General features: G+C 35.5%; 1 protein-coding gene and 1 long non-coding RNA gene across 3 annotated transcripts in view; one reads left to right on the top strand and one right to left on the bottom strand.

Moving 5' to 3' along the window:
* Window positions 1-10,634, top strand: part of FAM241A (family with sequence similarity 241 member A) — a 40,200-nt gene extending 29,566 nt beyond the window's left edge. The window contains exon 2 of the mRNA XM_037001162.2: window positions 5,551-10,634. Within this exon, the coding sequence (XP_036857057.1) occupies window positions 5,551-5,796 (246 nt within the window). The 3' untranslated portion in view covers window positions 5,797-10,634. The remainder of the gene's footprint in view (window positions 1-5,550) is intronic.
* A 2,566-nt stretch (window positions 10,635-13,200) lies between these two features.
* LOC108397465 (uncharacterized) overlaps window positions 13,201-24,577 on the bottom strand; it is a 69,277-nt gene continuing 57,900 nt past the window's right edge. Inside the window, exons 5-8 of one of the 2 annotated variants that reach the window (XR_001853193.3) lie at window positions 22,229-22,328; window positions 20,628-20,745; window positions 19,294-19,474; window positions 13,201-14,092 (exon numbers count right to left, since the gene is read on the bottom strand). This is a non-coding gene — a long non-coding RNA (uncharacterized lncRNA). The remainder of the gene's footprint in view (window positions 14,093-19,293; window positions 19,475-20,627; window positions 20,746-22,228; window positions 22,329-24,577) is intronic. The other variant, XR_012131622.1, reaches the window with a different exon arrangement.

Genomic DNA, 24,577 nt, shown 5'->3' with positions numbered 1-24,577 from the left:
CTGTGAAAAATGAAAGTGTTTATATGGTTTTTTTTCAGAGATCAAATATGTAAAATTTCCCTGGAAACTGAGCAGAATTAGACAGATTTTTAGCTATTAATAAGATAAACTTAGAATAGTGTAAGGATTAATGGTATGATTGCTGGGGTAATAATGTCTGGATTCATATCACAACTCCATCAATTTCTAAGTATAAGACAATGACCAGATACTTAACTCCTCTGAAATGTTAGTTTCCTTATCTGCAAATGGAGGAAAATAATAGTGTCCCCCTCACAGCTTATTGGAAAGATCAAACACGATAATGCTTGTAAAGCACAGTACCTAGCACATAGTAGCCACTCAGTATTTAACTCTTACAATAATACCCCACGACTGGTATTACTCTGAAAACTATAAACATCTGAGAAAGCCAAGAATTCATCTGTTCACAGTAACTGCCCTAGTTGGGGTGAGGATTTAATAATGTGTATAATGAACTACTGTGTTGTATAACATTGTATATCAACTATACTTCAATAAAAAGAAGAACTCATCTATTCATATTAGTCTCTGCTCTCAAACTACAATGTGGTAGGCACTGAGCTAAGCATATAAATTTTAGCTAGCAGCTACCATATTTTGTAATCTAAAATTTATAAATATTTGAACATATTCACAACTGCACAAGAAACTCACAAATCCACAAGAAAATAAAGACCATTTTTGTTTGGCAAGAAGTGATCAAGGTAGAAAATCTATCAAGATACTGCTCCAGTGCTTTCCAAATACATGATAAATTATATCCATTTATTCAACAGTTATTTATTGAGCTTCTTCTATCTACTGCTATTCCCAAAACAGCCCCTGCTATATACTGATATAAAAGGATATCAGTGGTCAAGCAAAACTAGATATTGCCCTTATCCTCATGTAACCTACTGTGCAGGGAGAGAGATATATCCATCAAATAATCACATGCACATTTGCATTGAATTAAAATACACTGAAAGCCCATTCCATGATGCCATGAGTTGAGGATTAAGCTGAGACTAAATGAAGAGTGAGCATTAAGTAAGCAAACAAGAGAGGTAAGAGTGTGCTAGGCAGAGAAAACAGCATGTACAAATCTATGGCAGGCAAAAGCTTAACCTGTTCAAGAAGTTAGACCTATTTAGCTAAAATAGAAAGAGGGAGGCTGACGACACAGTGAGGCCAGAAATCCACATAGAAGCCAGACTAAACAGGGCCTCATAGATCATGTTAAACATTTTGACTTTGATCCTAAAAGCAGGGTGAAGTTGGAATCATTGGATTGGCAATTTGAAAGGATCACAGTGGCTGCAATGTGATAAATAGTTTAGAATGGAGCTAAGGGATGTGTCCAAGGACAGTTAGGAAACTATTAGTACAGTCAAGGCAAAAGATGTTAGTAGATTGATAGAATGACAGCAGCAGATGGGATAGTGTGTACACATTAAGGAAATATTTAGAAGGTAAAATAAAGAAGATATGTTGGTGAGCTGGATGTTAGGAAATGGGGAGGAGGGAGAGGGTCAGTAATACCTCTGGTTTCTGGCCTTTGGGTCTGGCAAATGGATGGTATTGCCAGCATGGAGCAAGGGAGCACCGAAAGAACACCACTGCCTCACAAATCATCCAGGCAGTTTAAATTTTATTGTAAACAAAAACTTCCAACAATCAAATTGGCTGCACTTTTGATATCTGCATGAGACAAATCAGAAAAAGCAAAATGCCATTACTTATGGTGGTTTTGTAGAATTACATGTATTTCATTTTATCTAACAACATGCACTGCTCAAGCCATAGCATATTTCTTCCTTAATTTCAATATATTCTAACACAACACAAAAATTCTACTTTACTATCCCAACTTGTCAATTTTATAAACTTAAAAAAAATTCAAAATGCACTGGAAATGATGGAAAGAAGAGAGAGATCAAACTAATCAATTATAACCATGCAGGTCTTTATCTTTACCTACAGTGAAGTGTTGATGCCAGCTCCTTACTGAACCACGAGAGCTCATTGTTAAATTTTCAGGAACCTTGCAAGCTGGTTGTAAGTAGTTTGAAATTAGCCACAGTGGAAGCACTAACTATAGAAACTGGAAAATACTACAGAGTTGGCAAATGATTCACATCAAGAGATCCATCCACCTCCACCCCTGACAAAGGCTGTTGTTAGACATTGATCAGCACACAGATGTTTGTACCTTTTAGAACTGTGGATGGTACTTTGGGGGATATCCTGATTATAGAAAATACTGTAATGAGATTGGTTGTAATCTAACTGGTATAAGAATTGCCTATTTTCTTTTCTATGCTTTTAAGTGTCTTTCCTTTAGGATTATTTGAACTCCCATCCAATTCTTGCTGGGTATTTTTTGTTTCCACAGAACTTCAGTTGTGAAGATATGCCACTTTCAGGCATTGTTCTAGTAATTTTACTTTTTTCCTCTCCTTTAGATTGCCCAGATTAAGTGCTACAGTAAAGTGGCAAAATTTTTAGTACTTATTGGATCTAGGGAATAGGTATATAGGGGTTATTGTACTGTTTTCTCTAATTTTGTGTGTACTTGAAATTTTTCATATTAAAAAAGAAGGCTGCAGCTGCTGCAGCTTGCCCAACCAGTCTTCACTTGGTCTTTCACTTCTAGTCTCAGCCCCTCTGTTTCCAGGATCTGAAGTATGTGATTCATTCTGCCTCCCCACCTGGGCTCTAGGAGTTAACTAACTTCCTATTTTGACTTAAGTGTTACAACACCTACTTCTTCCCCTGAAAAACCCACAAGCAATTTGTAGAAGAAAATCTTCAGAGAGAACCATGATCAGACTAAGGTACCTTCTTTGTACTAAACCACAAAAATACTGAAAAAAAAAAGTCTTCAAAAAGTAACAACAGAAAACCCCAAAGTACAATGAGTGCATAGATTAAAAGAAAATGGAAAGAATAAAAAAAAACTTTAACAAAAAGCAAAAAAATTAGGCCTGAAATTATATCAATAATGCTAGACACGAAAGGAGTTGAGAGGGATGAGGGACCAGAAGAATTACAAATGAAATCAAGGACTTTTCAAGTTCTGTCCAAAGAATAGAAAGGTTTACTCTCAGGCAAGAACAAGATTTCTTGTTTTTCTTTTATAATGTTGTATATTATCATGGATCACATAAGAGTATGGGAAGCTGAGAAATAAAATTGACCCAATCACAGCACATCATTGAAGGAAAAAAAATAATTTAGAAATCAAATACAAAAAGTAAGGAAAAGTTAACAAATTAATTCAAGATAAAATTATCAGTATCAAGAAGGGATCATATAAATCCCTTTCAGGGAATAGAAAACTGAAGCTCATGAAAGTGAATTTGGTCACAAGGTTACTCTGTTTAAGTGTTGGAGCCTGGATTTAACTAAGATATTTCTACATTTTTGTCTTTTCCAGTCTTTTTGGTAGAAATTAAAATCCAAAAGTAATTTTTAAATTATATATAAATATAACTCAAAAATAATTCTGGCTTAAACTTAAAATATAGACATCAATGATGCCCCAGTAAGCTTCATTTTTCCACTACTTCATCAGTAACCCTCTGAGCTCTACATAAATTACTGTTATATGGGAAAAGACCACCTTAAAGTCAATGAAACTCATTTGACTATTGCAAATAAAAATTAAATTTTTTATGGTTCCATTAAATATATATTTAAAACTGTTCATGTAGAATAGAAAATAAATGAAAATAAAATTTTATTTTTAAATGAAAAGAAGCTTAATTACTGATGACTGAAATAATCAAACTTTGGTTTCTGCTAAAGGAATCTAAGTTTGATCCATACATTTGAAGAATGCTTTAACTTCATTGGCTGTTTTTGGCTGGCAACTTTTATCTTTTTAAACTAATGAACTTCCTTTGGCCTAGACAATATACTCAATGTTATTTAATACTTACCTTGTATTTGTATGTGAAACCTTGTATCTAAAGGTTTTTTTTTTTACTTTATGAGTAATTATCCATCTTGTAGATACTATAAGCAATTATGTGTTCAATAAATAATTACAGATTTAAATCATGACTCCTGCAAGAAATTAGGTTTAATAAATTACAGTTAAAACTATGTCACCTACATGACATAGTTTTTCTTTTGTGACTGGATGAGGGTAAGGAGAGAGATAGGAGAGAAAAACTATACCAATTATTTTAATAAAGATAATTTAATACAAAGACTTGTTAATTAAGTATTGCAGAATGAAAGGGCAGAAAGAGACAAGGATCATCACCATAATATACCTCCATCTCTGCCTCTGCCCAAAACATTGGGCAACAATAGCTTATTGCCTACAGGTGTGGGAGCATTGGCCTAGCAATAGGCCAATAACATCATCATGTAGTTTAGGGCCAGGTGAGGATCCTGGCCAAAGGTACTTCCCTTTTCCCCACACTTGGGAGACAGGTGTCTAAGGTTGCAGCACCCACAGGTTGGATCTGGTGCCTCAAGAAGGCACATTGAGATTGGTTCTGCAAGTGTTGAGAAACCCCAAATTGAAATCAGTGGCTGCTATTGGAAGGAATTACTACCACCAGAGTGAAGAACTGTTGATAGAGGGAAACTGAGAGCAAAAAGAAACCCATCAGAAGCCATCAAGAAAGAACAACTCCCTTCTCCAGCTGTACAGTGTCTCTCTAGTCCCTCTAACATAGAGCCATAAATGTTTCCAGAATTCCAAAGGGTGGGTGTGAAGCTGAGAGACAGTAGCTTACTAACTGACATGAAAGACTTAATTGTAATAAGACTGAGAGGTAATATATATAGTAAGTATTTTTTGGTATGTAAAATTGGGTACACATGGACATTTTCTGGGGAGCTGAATTCTAGGTGGACCTTTGGATTTATTATACAAAATTATTCCTATTTGAAAACTATTTGTCTCTCCTTATGAGATTAATAAAAAGCATTTAGAACATTTGTAGAATTTGGTCAGAAACTATGTAAGGGCCAACACTGAAGTCTCCTTAGCTGGTTCTGGAAGATCACAGCTGTAACGACTGAGGATTGCTCAATAATAGAAGCAAGAGATGCCCAAGACAGCTGAGACTATGTTACAAAGTAATGGACTAAAAACTTACTTACCCAGGACAGAGCAATTGGGCCCTGCCTCAAAACAGGAGGTTGGTAGCAATAGGTTATTCTAGAGTCAAGTAAGTGATAAGAGCAATACAAATATGGTTCATTTAAGCAGATGTCTTTGTACAATACCAAAAAATAAATCAGCCCCTTCCTTCATTTTGTAAATTAGTGTGCTGGTAGTTGAGAGTACAATTATTATTGATTCCACAGAAATCAATAAATCAGTGCTTTCCATATTCTTTAAAGGTGGGCACGAATATGGTTGTTCTATACGGCAGCCACAGGAACATTCCCAAGTATTTATCAAATGACTATCAGAATTTTACCCAAACTTTGAGAAAGAACTATCAGCTAGTCATTATCCTTAAAGACCTTTACCTGTTTCTCATTTTATACTTATGTTTGTTGCATCTTTGTTTTTTTAAGGATTTTGAAGAATCACAGAACCACACAGAGGATCCTGTTGGAGATGACTACAAAAAGATGGGAACACTTTTTGGTGAACTGAACAAAAGCCTCATCAACATGGGCTTCACAAGGATGTATTTTGGAGAACGAATTGTGGAACCAGTAATAGTCATTTTCTTCTGGGTTATGCTATGGTTCCTTGGCCTGCAAGCCCTTGGACTAGTTGCTGTTCTTTGCCTTGTCATTATTTATGTGCAACAGTAAAATGTGGCCAAATAAGCTGTTGTTTGACATTTGGTAGCCATCAATGTAATTGGTGAAGTTGTCATATATTTCATTACATGAAAACGTAAAAGTTTGCCTTGTTTCAAATTTTGTGCTGTTTTGTAAATAAATTTGTAAGTGGATGTTGTTTAAAATTAAACTAAATTCTTGATTGTAGCAGGGTTGAGTATACATGTTATAGCTTCTTCAGAACTTTTGTTTTACTACTGTGATCTCTGCCCAATTAAATACACCTATTTCTATGCCAAATCTTAAATAACACCACCAAAAAGTGAGCAGGGAAAATAACTGTTTATGGAATTCAACTTGGGTAATATAGGTCTAGTTAAGAACTCCAGTAAAATATTTTAGAAAAAAGGATGAAACAAGGAGCTAAAAATAAGTTTTAATTGGAGAATTGTTCCCCACCCCACCCCCACCTTATTGGAATCTCAGATTTCTGTTGTTCCTGCTCTGCCCAAACCAACATAAATGATAATTACTCTATATTACCTTAATATTTTGATGAAAATCAGTAAAGCTGGCACATTTTCTGAAGATTAGACAGAATATATTTTGTTATCACTGAGGAAACTTCCCAAGTTAGATGTAACTTTTTAATAATGTAACACTTGGGCCTAGAATCACTTCAATATATCATTTAAAGTTTTAGACAATTTTGGTGCTAATTACTTTTTTGTGAATTTTTTAAGTCTCATAAGGCAGATCCATGGTTAGCTGTACCCCATGGTAACACTGTATTTTCTTGTATCTGGCAAGTTGCATATTTTTTTCCTAGAGAGAAAAAATTTTTCAGTGTATTTTTTTCAAAAATTTACATTTTATAGTTCTTTTATAGCAATTATTCTAAGGTTTTAAAAACCTACTTCCTATCTTGGCATGGATTTTTTTCCCCCATAAAATTGATTGTATTTTGGCTGAAATATTTTACTACTCTTTTAAGGGAAAAAAATGGCTTATTTGTTTTGATATCTCCATTGGAAAATACAGTATTACAGTATAAAAACAAATGCTTACATTTGGAAATCAACAGCCAATTGTAATATTCCTGTAAGGCTAAAGCCAAGCCAGTATTGGCCAGCCATGTTGTTAATGTGTTTCAATTCAGCACTTTGGGGTATTAAATTGAAATAAGCATTTCTTTAAAAATACTTTGAAAATGGAAAATGGCTTAGTGATATTTTGGATTTCATTAAAGAACCTAAAATCTTAACACTTTTGTCTTAAAGATTTTCTATGTAGACAAAGGAGGGGTAGTTAAGATAATTATCTAGAAATTCAAATTAAATAAGAGGAAAATGGGACAATGGGCATTTTTATCTTTGGCAGGGCAATAACTAAAGTTTATAGTGTTTACTCCTCCACTTTGTAAAGTTTTTACCCAATTCTGGTTTAAAATTTTTAAGTTCTTAGTGTCCTCCATTCTGAAGCAGAAAATTGATGGAAAATGTTCAACTTAAATTTCTAACATCAGATAATCCTGAACAAAAATACCAGTCACAGGACACTAAAAAGTATTGTATATTTGTATAAATACAGACCTTTTAAAGTTTGACTTAAAAAAAAAAAAGGCTTTGTACTATATCATTGTGTTTTTATTGGGTTTGCAATATTTTTATAGCAACCTTTATGGACTTGGCATAACTGCAAGTTATTTGAAAAAATGTCTTCATTTGTGCACAGTAGGATTGTGAGGTTTTTAATAGAAGTCATGAGATTTTGTATATCTGCATTAAATATTAAAAGTGCATTCTTTCCTAATGCTACCAGGAATTTTAATTTCCTTTTGGAATGTGAAAAAGATAAAGTGTGCATAATAGCTCTGGTTCCACCAGTGTGTAATGCTGAAAATATTTTTAGACTAAGTTTTAATAATAATTATTTAGTATGCTGTCAATACTATGTATCTGCACACTGCTGTTAACAGGGTATATAGGTATATATTAAATTATATAAAGAAATGATATATTTTGCTGCTATTCTTTATGCATATATTATTGGTTAGAGCAATATATCATCAAATTGCTTTGATAGGGAAGAAACAAACTGCTTATCTGATGAAAATAAAATATTTTCTTTTATGAAATATATTAGAATGCAGATTATACTGATACATGACGTAAAAAGAAACGTCACTTCTTTGATTCATGATATAAGGAATTAGATTGAAAATGATTCTCAGATTATTTCTATCTCATATACAAGCCAATTTTGGAAACTGTTACTGCTTATGAATAAAGATACAGAAGTTACCACACTAAGGTTATTAGATTATTAATTAATGTATCTCTCATACCAACAGCCCTCAATTCAAAGGAAAAAAGTCAAGATCTACAAATAAACTGACTATAGATGAATAAATCAATTTTTCTTAAAGTTAAAAACTAAGTATTTTGTAGAATTTAGTCATCTCATATCTTAAGCTGTCATATGCAAGATATTCTCCAATTGCTGGCCACCAGTCAGATCATTCTTGGGCCCAGCAGTACACCACAGCCAGCTTGCACTGGCTTACAAGAGCCAATTGTGTATATTTTTTCCTTACTCTTTTTTCAGCGACATCAAATCGGTAGCTTAAAACTATCTGGGGGACTGAGAGGGTTAACACCAAAAAAAACATAACAAATCAGGGCTCTATTTTCCTGCTGAAGCCAGTTGTTAAATCAGCACACCACTGATTTGTCACTTTAGAGGCCACATTCCCATTTCTTTTGCTACAGATATAAAAGGAAACATCAAGGCAAATGCTCATCAACTAATCCAGAACTCTGTTTGGATCTTTTTTCCATGTGGAAATTATGGACGATGGTTGTCTTCTAACCAACATAACTCTATTTAAACAATCACATTTTTTGTTCAGAGAAAATCTCTCTGGGCTGTCACTGAGCTGCAGATCCATCAAAGACTATCCAGGTGATCAGGAAATAAAGTTACTACAGAACTGATGGAGGACAAATTACAGCATAAGTAAAGGTCTGTAGTAAAGTAGAAAGCTCAAAATAGTCAAAGCTAGGTACTGAGCAGTCAAGGGCTATTTGATTTGTAGATTACATTTTAGCAATTACTTTACAAATGTTGTTTGATTTCAAGTTATGTAAAATGTTTTCAGTCCATGGCTTTACAAGGTATAAGAGAAAAAAAAGTAAACTTCCATACTTGTTAGTACTTCTAATAATAGACTTGGCCAAGAAGAATATAAACCAATGTACAAACATGACTTCAGGATTACTGCTGGATTTAGGGTGTTTTGTAGCTCTATTTTTCTTCTCAACCCCTAATTTTTGGCATTCTTTGGGGTTCTTCCCAACAGCCTTTCCTCTCGTGACTATACATAGCCTTGGACAATGTCACCACCCCCATAGCCTCAGTTACCATTTCATACTAACAACTCTCCAGTCTGCTTCTCCAGTTCAAAGCTCTGTACAGAATATATGATCCCTACATTCAGTTGTTTGCCCAACTTTGGACTTCCTTATCCAATACTACCTCAAATTTAGTATGTACAGAAAAGGAATTGAACATTTTTCTCCAAAACCGGTCTTCTTCCTATATTTCCAATCTCAGCAAATGACACAGTCCTTTCCTACAGTACCCACATTCAACCAATCACCAAGTCCTATTTTACTTTGTAAAAATATCTTTTAATTTTCCACTTCCCTCCATTCCCAGTATCACTTAGTTGATACCACCATCATCTAACCTAGATTGCTATCTCAGAATCCTAATTATTGTCCCTGCTTTTATTTGCCACTTTATAGTCAATAATCAAAATGTGACTCCAACCTTGGCCTAAATCTTTTCAATGACTTCCTGTTGCCGTTATGATAAAGTCCTTATTCTTCAGTATGTTTTACAGGGTTCTTCATGAACTGGGTCTTGCAGAGCTCATCTCCCCACACTACTACCCTCTCTTTCCGAGACTCAGCTTTACTGACTTGGTTTTTCAGTTCCTTGAGAGAGATGTGATTTCTCATTCTAGAACTCTACATGTTTTACCTTTATTCTTTAACCCCTTCCCACCAAACTGACCAACACATCCACAGCTTTAAAGCCTCAACTTATACATGATATTCCCCACAAAAAGGTCTCTGAGTCTTTTATTCCAGTTTTTTACCTCCTATGCTTTTAAAGAACCCTGTCAGCACTTGTCATGCTACATTGTAATAACTTATTCATCAGCTTCCAGTAGACAATAGACTTCACAAGGGCAGACAACATATCTAGTTCATGACTGCTTTGCCTAACACAATTTTTGGCATACAACACATGGTCAAAATATTTAGCAAATGGATAAATCAACTTCATTTATTCATTGTCTCCCTCTAGTGTGTTAACAAAGAAAATGTACAGTTGGTTGTACTTTAGAATTGACCAAAAATAAACATATTGTGTGGATTGGTGTATAATGTTAACATTTATGAAATTTATTCACTTTTGATGGGAGGATATTGCTGTTATTTGCATATATATGCAGTATTACTCTATACATGATTTTTTTTAGGAGTGTATTTTCAGTGTTGTGCTTGATGAAACCTCTGTTTCTCCAGAAAACATATTTTAGAAGACATATCATCATTAATGCTATGTAAATTTCATATATTCCCCATATTTTTCAGTAGACCTTTATCTGCCATATTTTAATGTTTTACAAAACTCAGAAGTTGTGGGCAAGAATTCTCAAGTATCTAAGTTTGGAATTTTTAGGTGCCAGAGTAAATTCACTACTGGAATGTCCTAGTAGCCCAGATCATATGTGTTAAACAACATGTATATGAAGTACTTTGTTATTTTTTCTAATAAACAATACTCTTTCACAATCCTGTATTCTGAGTCTCTCTTCTCACTCCTTATATCATGTCCTACTTATCAACTAATTGCTGCCACAAGTTTGGAAATTGCCAATGCAAAAATACACCGGAGAGTGAACAGAAGTTGTATGTTTTTCTCATTCCTGTTGAAGCAGCAGAAAGCTAAGGCCTGACGTGTGTGGCTTCCCAGCAATGAAGTAGTAGGAAAACCCAGAGCAAGATCAACTTCTCCATCCAAGCTGTATTTCTTCTTTCTGTTGCCTTGACTATTCTGCAAGTTAGAATTATTGAATGAGCTCTGCAGTAGCCTGCTAAGATCCAGAACTTAGTCATTCATATACTTACTAAAACTGAGTCATCTCTTCACCAGAACAGATTTTATCATTTAACATCTTGGCAACCTAATCTGTTGGCAATTTCCTTGCTAGTTCCATTGTGCCACAGAATACAGTGACTTTTATCGTAAGACCATGGACCTTTTTGTTACTGGTTTACCACTGTATTACAAGAGGCTAGTTGATGGTATATTTTTTAATGTGAGATCTTTTTTAAATGAAAGATGAAAATTCTATATACGATATACTTATTTATACCATAGTTGGTTTAAGACAAAATCTTAGTAAGAATTATTTTTCTCATGGGGGCCTGCCTGTGGGATGTGTGAAAACTTGGTCAATATGTGGGAGCACACACCATCTACTGAATGCCTTTCTCTGGTCTGTCATGAATGCTTCTGTCACGTATTTTCCTGGTTTTATATATGTAATATCAAAAATTATCATGACTTTATTATGCAATGTATTTTCAGCTTTAAAAGGCATAAGAGTTTATGTATAAAGGGAACATACAAATAAAGGCTAAGAAAAAACTATTACAAAAGGAAAATACTCCTTAGATGTTGACTTAGAAAGATTAACTTAAACTGGTCTTGCACAAAACCATGTTGATTTTTCATGTAAGCTAAAGCATTTGTTTAATTGTTAGACCAGTGGTTTCCAGAGAGTTTTAGTTTGGTTTGCTTTTAAATGAAATCTTACATGACTATCTGATATATAGAAATGATACAAGCAGAACTGCTATAAATGACTTTGCTGTAGGTCCTGTGCCCAGGGAAGCAACTCTGAGAAGAAATTAGCATACAGGAAGTTTATCAGGGAGTGCTCTGGGACCAGCACCCATGAAGGAAGAAAAGGTAGCAGGGTTGGCAAAGGGAGTTACATAAAACAGTCACAGCAAGGCTGCAGTGACTCTGTGTGGTGCTCACAAACAGGGATGGCCCTTAAGGACTGGCCTATGTTGGGACAAGGGAGTCCTTCTTCAGCCAAAAGCTGATTCCCAGAGAGGGCTGACAACTGGGGGTTGTCTTTCAGTGGCACTCCCAGCAGCTATCAGAGTAAAATGCTTTGGTTCTGAAGGGAGGATATGAGCAGCACGACACAGCATGCACTATAAACTCTTTTTTTGCACCTCACCCTCCATGATGCCCAAGTCAGTTCCAAAAACGCCATCCTTCAGGGTACAATATGAAGATGACTAATTAATCATAAAGTCATTGGGCAGGATGGATTAAAAGAATTAGAGATACAACCTGTAGTCTGTTGTGTTGCCTGCTTCTATTATGAGATTCAGGTCTTCAATTATGACAAAGCTTTGGTTGACTAAACAGTATCCCCAGGGTTCAACAAAGGCTTGAAGGTATTAGGAACAGGTGAACAAATGATTGACAGAAAAGTTCATTACTTAAAACTAAGGGTAGGAAATCCATGTGATTTTGTATATGTAAACTACTTAGACCAACATTTACGCTAATAAATCCCTAAGGTTAGGGTCTCACAAGACATCAAGACAACCATCATTAAGGTGTCTTGGGAGCTGGGTAGATTCAAGCCTAGATGTAGGTAAGTCTGCTTTGTGCTTTCTGACCCCTTTCCCAAGTTCCAAAGATGTTTTCGTTCTCAAACTTTGGAGCATGTTTAAAATACGATTTTCAATGGCAGAATATAACTCACAAAGACACCATACATCTCTCGCCCCCAACACATAGTTACAACTGATTTATGACTTGGAGATTTGGCCGTAATAATGACTTTCCTATTTATTTTTAGCACAAAAGGTTTCAGCAGCCAGATTTAGTAATTCAGTAGGCACTAGAAAAGAGCTTTCACCAGTCTTATCCCAGAATATTGGGGGAGAGAGGGCTCTGAAGATAAATTTTAGCTGCTATTTTTATCCCTGGAATCTTAGGAATAGGCAAGATCAAGCAAGACAGTGTCCCCAAGCTAGTTACTTACTAAAACTACAACAGTGTTTAGGCATGATTTCCCCCTTTAGTTATATGAAAACATTAGAACAGCATACATGCTTTCAGATAAAAAGATCTCTTTATGTTGGACCTGAATTTAATTCTCGCATCTGCCATTTACTAACTGTACAGTTTATAGAAGTTATACCCACATCTCTTTAACCTCCAAGTCTCTCATCTGTAGAATGGGGTAATTTTTATAACTGCATAAGTTACTTCATATCATATCATAGTGCCTTACACAGAGCAAGTTTTCAATAAATGCAAGCCATTATTATTAAATATAAACACACACAAGACAGGACGCTCTTCACTATCCATCAAAAGCTCATACATTGAGAGGTATAAGAGATCTGCTTATCTTATTGTTGCCAAAAGATAGATGAATAGAAGGAATTCTGTTACAAGGCTGTTATCCCAATTCCTCATGATTAAAATCTTTGTGAATTCTTTTATTAATTTCAACAAATAGTGCTTTATGAATCAAAACAATCATAAAAATAGGGACTGAAGCATCTAAAGAGTTGAAAAGAAATGAAACGTGCTCTGTGCAGCCTCACCTTCTTTAATGAGATACTATGTTTTTTTTAAACACCTACTTACCACAATAGTGTACATTTTCTGTTGCTCCTTTTCCCTAGTAAATTGGGGCAGAATCACTGCCACCAATGCATACATAATGCTGCTGTGGATTTGAAAAATTTACACAATGAACTCAATTCTGAAAATACTTCAAGTTTTATTACATTCCACAAACCAAGAGCATTATGTTATGTTTATAGAATCATAAATAATATCTTCCTTAGATTCCAAGGTGAAAAAAATTCTAGACCAAGCTGTTGGTCTGTTATGTTATATTTTTAATACATACTAAAAATGTTTCACCAAGATAAATATAACTGTATGCTGGTGTTCTCACATAAAAAGTCCTGCGCATGCCAGTTCACATGGATACATTCTGTCCACAGGTAGATTGTATAAACCAATATCTATAATGTTTTAAAAAGTATTATGTATATGTTCATAAAGTCCTGTCTTTTTAGTCTGTGAAACATGGTAAACACAATGATCTTAATAATCTTTATTTTTGCAAGTCTTCTACTACATTGTTCCATCCAGAGCTCCTCTTTTCATATTTTCTTTTGATTCAAGTAATTCTTCCTACCTGAAAAGTCAAAGTTTCTCAAATCAGATGTTTACATATACAAATGTTTTAAAATACGCTATGGCATATCTTTAGTGCTATCTCCTCGTGCATTTCAAAACTGGTTTTCCCACATTTTCCTTAACTGTCAGTTTATGCTTTCAGATATTTTTATAAGATGCTCAGAGCTGAGGTTGGCCAAACACAGCTGTCCTCAGGCATTTCTCCTTTTTTCAAGTTGTAAGAAACAGTTCTTGAGAGCTCCATGCCTGGCTACAGGATTGTCACAATCACCTCTTTCTGATGGAAACATACTGTGCTTTTCCTTCCCTTAGCATATCACTGACACCCAGGTCTATGGCCCAGACTTTTTTCCACTAACTTGGCTTGCAAAAGCCCTAGTCTAACAAAGAAGTCATTATTTTTGCAATGCAGAAAGATTCAGACACGAAAAGACCTGAACTTTAATCTATGTTTTAAGTTACAGACAATGATTACTAGTGCTAGGGTGTTACTGCTTTATCACTGCCAAATCAAGGAAAAAAAACTGCTAATAAAACCACCTTTTTATCAGAGGAGTAACTTCTCTTCATTCATGACTGTCAGAATGTACATACGAGGAAAATCCCATACTAAGGAATCCTCAAAGTATATCCGAACTTCATGTTTCATTGCCATCCAGCCAAAGAGAAAGACTGTTGCAACACCTGCCTGCCTCTTCTATTTCCCCTAATGTTTACTGCTTTTCCAGTTCTATGCAATGATTTGTTCCTTCTAGAACTGAGTTTTTCAATGCAGTCTAACCTTCAAAGGAGGCCTGGAGAATGGACAGTGATTGTTTGAGTTGATCTGGCACATATAATCACAGCAAGACTGAAAAGAAATTTGCTGTGAGACACCATCTGCTGCCAAGTTTTTTCTTTAAATACAGAGCAAGGAACATCACTATGAACTCATGTTTAGCTTAACAGAGATAAAGATCAGTAAGTACAGAAATAAGTATAGATATGCATATATACAAGGCATTAGTATTGAAGGACTTCAAGACATACCAGCTCAAAACATGCCACTTTGGTGCATTGATTATTTTGAGCTAAAGGCACTTGAAAAATAGCAAATTCAAAGAGAGGCTTTTTCTTAATGCCCCTTACCTGCCTCAAGACAAATCCTCCAAAAAGAACCAATTGTCATAACTCACCTGGGAGTTTCATCAACCAGGGGACACTGCAGAGGAGACTAGAAATCAATAGCACACCCAGACAAAGTTTATCAAAATCATCATCTGTTCTTCTAAGAGCTTATCCATCTCTCCCTAAATCATGCACTGTCCCCTGAATTGACTGCATCCCACTCTCCTTCCCCTGTTAAGGTGGTATATAAGTTCTCAAATTCACCAATTTTCTTGGGTGTTTATTTTTTTCCTGTGATGCTCCCCTGCACATATTATTAAAATTAGTTAGCTTGTATACCTTTCTTCTATTAATCTGCCTTTGTCAGTTTATTTCATAGACCCAGCTACCAAATCTTGGAGGGGATAAGGAAGGTCCTACCTCCCCCACAGTACATACTCATATATTTCCAAGCTGAGCGCATCTAGAAGTAACAACTTCCCAGTAATCACCAGCACGCCAGTACACAGACCTTTGTTTCTAATACCATTCTCTAATAAATGAAGCCCCGGCCCCCTGGAGAAATGGCTGATCCTAGGGCTGGGCAGGGACTATATAAGATGAGCTTGGAGTATCTTAAAGTACCAGAAAGTAAGAAAGAAAGCACTAACACACTAACATCTCTCTCTCTCTCTCTCTCTCTCCCTCTCTCTCTGTCTCTCTCAATCTCTCTCACACACGCACACAACAGAGTGTAAGCCAATTTGAAAACGTTCCCAATGACCAAAGCTGGAAGAATTTTGAACAAGAAAAGATATAAAGCAGTATTGGATTATAACCCAAAGTATGAAATAAATATCCATGAGATCTTCCTGACATAAATAAATGATTACATAAATAAATTAATTAGAGAAAATAGACAAATTTCCTGTGCAGAAGAATTTCAAGTAATGTATGTAGATACTGCCCCCTCAAGAGGGGGAGCATACCTTCCCTCCCCTGAAGTGTGGGCTTCTACTTTTCAAAGAGTACAGTCTGGAAAGGAGAGGGGGAGTAACTTCATGGTGGAGAAGCCTGACAAAAACAGCCAGGTCATCAAACTTAATGTCATCAGTGATAGTCATGTTGACAGCATGTACCCTCGGTAGGATATGAGAATGTCACTTTCTATCTGCAGTCTTCCTCTCAAGAAACCATAATCTCAGGATAATCATGGGGAAAACACCTCACAAACCCAAATTGAGGATCATTCTATGAAATATCTGACTGGTACTCCTCAAAACTGTCAAGGTCTTCACAGAAAAGGGTGGTCTGAGAAACTGTCCCAGACAAAGGGAGGCGAAGGAGACATGATGACTAAGTAGTGTGGTATCCTAGAAAGGATTCTGCAACAGAAGAAGACATTAGGGAAAACTAAGGAATCCTGAATAAAATATGGGCCTTAATTAATAATAATGTAGGAATATTGGTTCATTACTTGTGACAAATATACTATCCTGAAAGTATAAATGTAAATGTAATATGTTAATAATAGAGGAAACTAGATATACAGAAATCCTATGTATAATCTTTGCAACTTTTCCACAAACCTGAAACTAAAATTTCATTTTTTTAAAAAGTAATTTAATAGGTTCCATGTGAACCCTTAGTCATGTCAGTAACTGTAATATCCCCTCTACTATAAATGCAATTTGTGTTATCAGACAACATGAATTTCTGATGCCGTCTGTTTTTCACCCTCTTCTTTTTATACATTACTTTATAGCAGCAATATAAAATTTACATTAACTCACTCTCCTTTGAAAAATCATTGATCTATAACTTTCTATCTGAGCATTTGATTAATGTTTAATAATTTTCCAGGGGAGGGAGAAAGAATAGGAATCTAAATGTCATAATACAAAGCAATTAGTTCAATCCTAGAGAGTCCCTGAGTTTAATATAGACTCCTCTACTTGTAGAGGTCCCTTCTAGGTATGGGGTGTGCCTGTAGAACATTCTGGGAGTGGGGAGGCTGTGACTGTGACAGAGTCAGCTGGCTCAGAAAACTGGAAGAGCCTCACCACTGTTGAGTTTTTTGATCTGCTCAGGACACAGCACAACTAGAACACCATCTCCTTCCCCTGCTGACCCAAAGAACAGTCTTAGTCTCAGAGACAGTATACCGGTAAGAGAATGTCCAGACTCGAAATACCTCAAAAAGTCTTCCAAGGCCAAGGTGCTATCAGTGTGGCCCCATAGAGGGCCCTGGGAGGGAGCGTGTAGGAAAGAGTCCTGCAGCCTGGAACCTGCACTTGCCCTCATGCCCAACCATGAGGCTTCCTCAGTGTATCTGCTTGGCATTAAGAGTCCCTCTCAGGGGAAAATAACCAGTACTGGGTACTCTCTGAAGTGTAAAGCTTTGCAAGGGTTTGATAACTGCTTCTGACAGCAGCTCCTGTTTTCTTCTCATTACAAGACCTTATGTTTATGAGAATATTAAATATATTGAATATATTGAAAACATTTCTGCCTAAATATCTCTGGAACACGATCTATCATTTTTGAAATTTGGCTACTCTAGCTACAAAATGGTGACTTTGAAGAATACCTGTATTTTGAACAGATAACATGGAGAAAAAGGAATTGCACTTGCAGTCTGTTCTTGACTCCTGCCCTCTAGGTATCAGGACACATGTGCCTCTGTTTTCCTATTTGTAAATGCCAATTTAATCTAACTTTCAAAAAGGTAAAACATTGTCAGATAAGGTTTAAGAAACATCTTGAGCTTGATTAAATGTTAAATTTAAATTAATATGGTTATGTTCATATATTAAATTTATATATATATAATGAATATTTACATTTATTTAATTTTTTTATACATTTTCCAGGAGATATTATAAGTAGGATGTTAACAGTGATAATCTCTGACTGGTGGGCATGTTTTGATTTCTTCAATTTTGCTTAATTTTTCTACAATGCAGTATGTATACACTAATACTAACATGTTATTATTTTTAATTCATCCTAATTTATGCACTCAAGTACATTAAATTTCCCTACCTTCTACCTGTTCCCTGCCTGGCCAAAAAGTAGTTTATAAAGGATAAGCTATTTAATGGAATAGCAAAGCTGTAAAGATACGTACTAAGAATGTTAATAAATGAGTTTCTATTAATAAATAAAATGCTTCTCAAAGTTTTCCATGAAGTGTTGGTCTTCAAGATGGAAATTTCCAAACTGTTTTCACTTGCTACTATAAAAATTGCATGATTGGACAGGCCTGAATCCGGATGTGAAAACTTGGTGATGCCTGGATGACAAAAAGGATAATAAGGGCTCAACACTGAGCTGTTTTCTTTACCCTGCACCTGGTCTTTGGGGCCCAAGGTGCTCCAAAGGTGATGTCATAATTGGTTGTTAGGAAAATGAGGTTAATGTCATGGAAAGGTCAGTCAGAACATTGAAAACTATTTAGACTGAGAACTTCTTATCACTTCCAAGTACTTTGAGCCTAATTTTCATACAGTTATTTGTTCAACTATTAGCATACCTGGGATGAGTAATGAACGTTTAAATTCTGAAATCCGTGAAAACATTTTTCAGAAAGTTCCCTACATCTGCTGCTCATCCACTTCCACCATAACAGAACACCAGGAAGGAGAGGAATCATTCCAAACCAAGGCCAAGAGGAGTCCCCTGTGAAGCCTTCCTGGGTCACCGGTTGGAGCTGTCCTGTTTTTCCCCTTAAGTCGGTAGCGATGCCTATTTTAATCTAATCAGTCAAGTAGCGGGTCCAAAATTCTTACTTCATAAATCTGAATTCTTAACTCAAAGTGCCTCACAGACCTACTCAGCTGGGCTTTGCCACATTCTGGATATCTGGAGTTTGGTGTAGTAACTGAAACTAAATAATTTGGCCCAGCACTCAAGAGATTTGCTTAAATCTAAGGGAATCTGCCCACCATGTTGTATCACTGCTTTTTTAATTTCCTTTCATGAAAACTTGTACAGAATTCATGTAAATACCACAAAAGCAAACACTAGTTAAAACACAGATTTTTAGAAGTTTTCATTAGATTTTTCAATATTTTCTCAAAACAATGGCCAAAATAAAAAATTTTCACCTACATGTTATCCAGACATTTACATAGGGAAGAGAACCCTTTAGAAGGAATTCACAGCTTCGCTTGACATTTGCTTTCTTACTGAGATATCTGTTTTGTTTTGCTTTGGTTTCGTTTTTATGGCAAGATTTTGGAGATGTGCATTTTCTCTTGAAACACGCAATTTGCAAACACTTGTTAAATACCTATGATCGGCAAAGCATTGCATGCTGTAAGAAATACAAATTACTATTACAGCGTTTATAATATAGCTAAAGAAATCTGATATAAACATAAAAATTTCAACAGCAACAGTGAGAGATAAAAACAGGCTATAAATCCAATTCTTTGGTTGAATATAATAAACCTAGAATGTTGTAAGACGGTGGAGTGACATTAGTAAAATAGAGGCATAGGAATTGTCTCCCCAGTTTGAACAATTATCTGTGCACAAAAATATGTTCACAAGAGCCAGCCTGGGTGAAGCACAGAAATAAGAAAAGGTGCACTGAGGGGAGGAAAAATAAATTCATATTATCTGCATTACTCCTCCCCCAAGCTAGCTGATTCCCAGGGCCCTAAGTAGCTTCTTGTGGGCTCCTACAAACCAAGCCATTAACTCACCCCAGGGCCTGCAGGCTGCAGTAGCCCAGGTGACTCCTGAGGCCCCAGGTAGCTCCTGCAACACCAGGCTCCTGGGGGACTCCTGAGTATCAGGCTCCCTGCTCACCCAAATGACCACGCCACAGCCCCAGGAGGCTCCTGTGCCCCCAGGCCCCCAAGCCTCCAGCCCCACTCCAGCGCCAGGCTAGACTGTGCAGACCTAGACTCCAGAATGGCCCTCTCCTCTGGTAATTTCTACATGCTCTCTTTGGAGACACTAAAACTTAGTTTCTGCTCCTAATATGAGGAATTAGGAGTTTTAGCTGCTCTCCTGTGCATTTCTGGAACCAAGAACTATTGCTCTCTTCACTTGGACTAGAGACACAGATTTTTCATTTGGTTTCTATGTGATCCCAGAATGATTTACATTCTAAGAGCTGTAAATCAGGATAGAGCATGGACTCTAGAACAAAATAGACCTGGGTCTAAATCTCAGCTTCCCTACCTCCTATAGGCAAAGATAGGCCAAGAAATATGACAAACTGGAGTTTGTCTTCCATGCTGGTCTGCCAGTACCCTTGTTTAATTTAGTCTTTTGCTTCACTTTGGCATTAGTCATCTTACCTCTCCTCCAGGGATCTTTCTCATTCTATCAATCTTGCAGAACCAAAATCATGACCTTACAAGTTGAGAGTGGCACTGAAGACTAAGACCACATGTGTCATTTTAGAAGGGAGAAACCATGGCTTAGCTTACTGAAATAACTTGCCCAAGTGAATCCAGCTTCTTTGTTCCAGACCTGGGATTATCATCACATCACAAGCCCCCTGGTCATATGCTTGTTCCATGCTTCGCTTGTGCCTTCACAGTACAGCTAAAGTAAATCACCAAAGAAAAATGTCTACAACTTAATTATATACTTTGGGGATTCATTCAGAATTCTGTATTTCTTAATATACATGATAAAGCTTAAGGATACATTAAATATGATTTTTACACATTTCAATTAAGAGAATATTTGTTAATAAGACAGACCATCAATATCAAAATGCTTAAATTGCAATAAGTATTTAAATGACATTTTTGTGGGTAAAAATCCTCCTCTTATGAAATGTGAATTAGTCAATGATGAAAGAAAGAAAGTGGGGGGAGAAAAGTAGTCGAAAATGCTTACCAATTTCAGAAAGGGTTCAACTTTATTTTAGAAAGACTTCACAATAAGGTACCAGCAATAAATTCCAGAAACCCAAATTAATTATTAATTCAAACAAAAAAAAACCCAGGAATATTCCCAGTTTTTCTATACATTTGAATATATGATATTGAGGGTGAAATAGTTAAACCTTATGCTCTTAGAAAGTATTAATGGTATTTCACAGTCAGGATAATGATGCTCACACATCTACCCAATGGAGAAATCCATTATTAGTGAGGGGTCAACCTAAAAATTACTCTTTCTGACAAAAGGAACAAAATATAAAATAACTTCTCCCTGGAGAGGTCCAAATTAGAGCACTCAGAGCAAGTTTAAAGGAATCGTGAAAGATAAACTTTCATCTGTATAACCACTAGAGACATTTTACAGAGCATATCATAGAAATAAACTTTCTTAGGAATACCATTTACAAAAACTCAATACTTAGAGTGAATTTGGAACATATGCAGAGACTGATGATTCTGCAAAATAAGAGGTAAAGAATAGGATCAGTAGAAATGGAACAAGAAGAAAAACAAACCATTTTAGACCAGAAAAGGGACAATTGTCTTGAACTATCCATGATTTACAATTTTCATTAATATCTTAAAAGGGGGACTTTAAACAATTGTGTGTGTGTGTGTGTGTGTGTGTGTGTAAAATAGCTCTAGGGGATTACACCAAGACACTGATAATAGGGGTTGCTTCTGGGTAGGAGAACTAGGGAACGAACGGGAGAAAGAGAAGCTTAGCATTTCACTGTGTACCGTCTTGAATCTTTTTATTTTGTTCTAAAAGTATGTTTTAACTGGTTTTAATTTCTAAGTGCTTATATATAACATCTAAAAGGATTCATACCAGCATGTGAATAGTGGCTGTCTCTGAAAGATAGACTGGTTGTTTTTTTTTCTTTAATACTTTATAGTTTTCAAACTTTCTACAATAAATGTATTAATCTTATAATAAAAAAATACATATCTTTTAATTCCTCTAAAAGCAGGGGGAAAAAGAGTGAGTAACCAATAAAACAGAATAAACAAAATTAATAATTTCAATATTCCCACTGTATAGTATTAGTAACTGTTGCACATAACTTCACTTAAGTCAACAATAGAGAAAATTAAATATAGCTTTCATTAAATAGTATTCATTTTCAACTAACCTCTTTTATTTTCTTCATTAATTCCACATCTGAAGGAGCCCATCAAGTATTCTTACAGATTCTTGAACTAAGTGATCCTTATCTCTGGATATTTGGGTATCTGGGAAGTACAAAACTGGATAAGCAGCACTCCTAACATGCTTTAGCATGGCTAATTTCTACATATTACCTACTCAAGATTGGCTCTAGAGAAGCAAATGAAGCTAACATGAGAATAATGTACAAGTTATAATTTCATACATAAAATATTTTAAGGTCTTTATGCCTATTAATATCTTGGATTAATAGGTGGTATGAGAAACTTTTAAACTTTTTCATTATGCCATTTCCCCAAATAAACATACAAATGCCCAATGAGTACCTGAGATGATACTCAACATCATTAGCCATTAGGAAACAAAATGAAAACCATGAGATATTAGTTTCACACCTACAAGGATGACTATAATCAGTAACACAAAATAATATGTATTGGCCAGGCTGTAGAGAAATTGAAGCCCTCTATATTGCTGATGGGAATGTAAAAATCATGCAGCTGCTTTGGAAAATAGTTTGGTAGTTCATCAAAAAGTTAAACATAAAATATCCTTATGACCCAGCAGTTCCACTTCTACATATATACTCAAGACAAATGAGAACACACATCCACACAAAAGCTTATACAAGAATGTTCATAGCAATATTGTTCATAATAACGAAAATGATGGTAACAACCCAAATGTCCAACAGCTGATGAATGGCTGAACAAAATGTGATATAGCCATACAATGGAATACTATTCAGTCATTAAAAGGAATGAAGTACTAATACATACTACAACATGGATGAACCTTGAAAGCACTATACTTAAGTGAGAGAAGCCAACATAGAAGAACACAAACTGTATAACAACATTTATATGAAATGTTCAGAGAGAGAAACTAGATTAGTGATTACCAGGGGCTGAGAGGAAGGGAGAATGAGGAGTGATTGCTAATGCGCAGAGAGTTTATTTTGGGGGTTATGAAAGTGTTCTGGGATTAGATGGTTGCACAATTTTGTGAATATGCTAAAAACCAGTGAATTGTATATTTTAGAGGTGTGAATTTTACAGTTTGTGATATATATCTCAATGATTTTTTTACGTATCATTATGAGTTGCATGCCCAAGATCATGGTATCAACCTGGTCAAGTTTATTGACCCATGGGCATAAGGATCATGAAGGCTGATCCTTTAGGAGACCACGGTATTATTAATACATATGAAATAGCATATTAAAACCAATGTAATACAGACCATATTTGAAAGCTCTTCAGGGATATTAACTCCTAAATTTTGCTTTGGAACCTATCACCGAAAGAAAGGTAATATGAAACACAAAGCAAAGCAAATTGTTATCGGTGAAGACTGACAACAATATGGCCTCAAATATCAATTTAGACTCATTACAGCAAGTGTTTGGCATCTTAAATGAATGTGACCAAAGTCTGACTTCTAATATTCATCAATAAATCTCCTTCTATATTTTACACACAGATTATACAACCTTTATTTTAATTACTATAAATTAAACATTATTGTGACTGATTTTAAAATATGAATCCTATTTTAAGGTTGAACACATACTGTAGCTATTAAATTTCTATGTATTTTTGACACATTTCAATGAAGACATCTAAATTCTCTTGGTTTCCTCCTGTTATTTTTTTAAGTGCTAATGTAGTATTCTAAGAGGAAACTAAAATTGCTGAATAACATTTCTGAGCCCCTCATTTCCCTTTCTCCCCTACACACATGGAGTATTCATAGTTTTATTTAAAACTGTTAAAATGTTAATAAATCTTTTTATTTAGCATTGCATTAAGAAATTTTTTATGCCAATACAGTAGACTTAATGTTATAATGCTAAATTAGTTACTTACTGCTGCATAGCAAATTTCAGTGACTAAAAACAAAACATTTATTATCTCATAGTTTTTGTGGGTTTGGAATTTCAGTGCACCTTAGCTGGGCGGCTCTAGCTTAGGAACTCTTGTGAGGTTACTGAAACTACATTCATCTAAAGGGTTGATGAAAACTGGAGGATTCTCTCCTGCAATAGCTCACCTATACAGCTGTCAGCAGGAGGCCTCACCACACAGAGCTTTGATGTATCCTGAAAGCCTGTCAACAGAGCCAGGTGACCCAAGAGAGAGCTAGAAGGAAGTCGTGATGCTTTTTATAATCTAGTCTTAGAAGTCATGCTTCATCATTTCCATCATATTCTATTTATAAGAAGTGAGTCCCTAAGTTCAGTCCACACTCAGTGTGAGAGGAATTTTGCTCCACTTTTAGAAGAGAGGAATGGCAAAGAATGTGTGGATATAAT

This window comes from Manis javanica, chromosome 5, assembly GCF_040802235.1.
Source record: "Manis javanica isolate MJ-LG chromosome 5, MJ_LKY, whole genome shotgun sequence".
NCBI lineage: Eukaryota > Metazoa > Chordata > Mammalia > Pholidota > Manidae > Manis > Manis javanica.
This window is presented reverse-complemented; position numbering and strand designations above follow the sequence as displayed.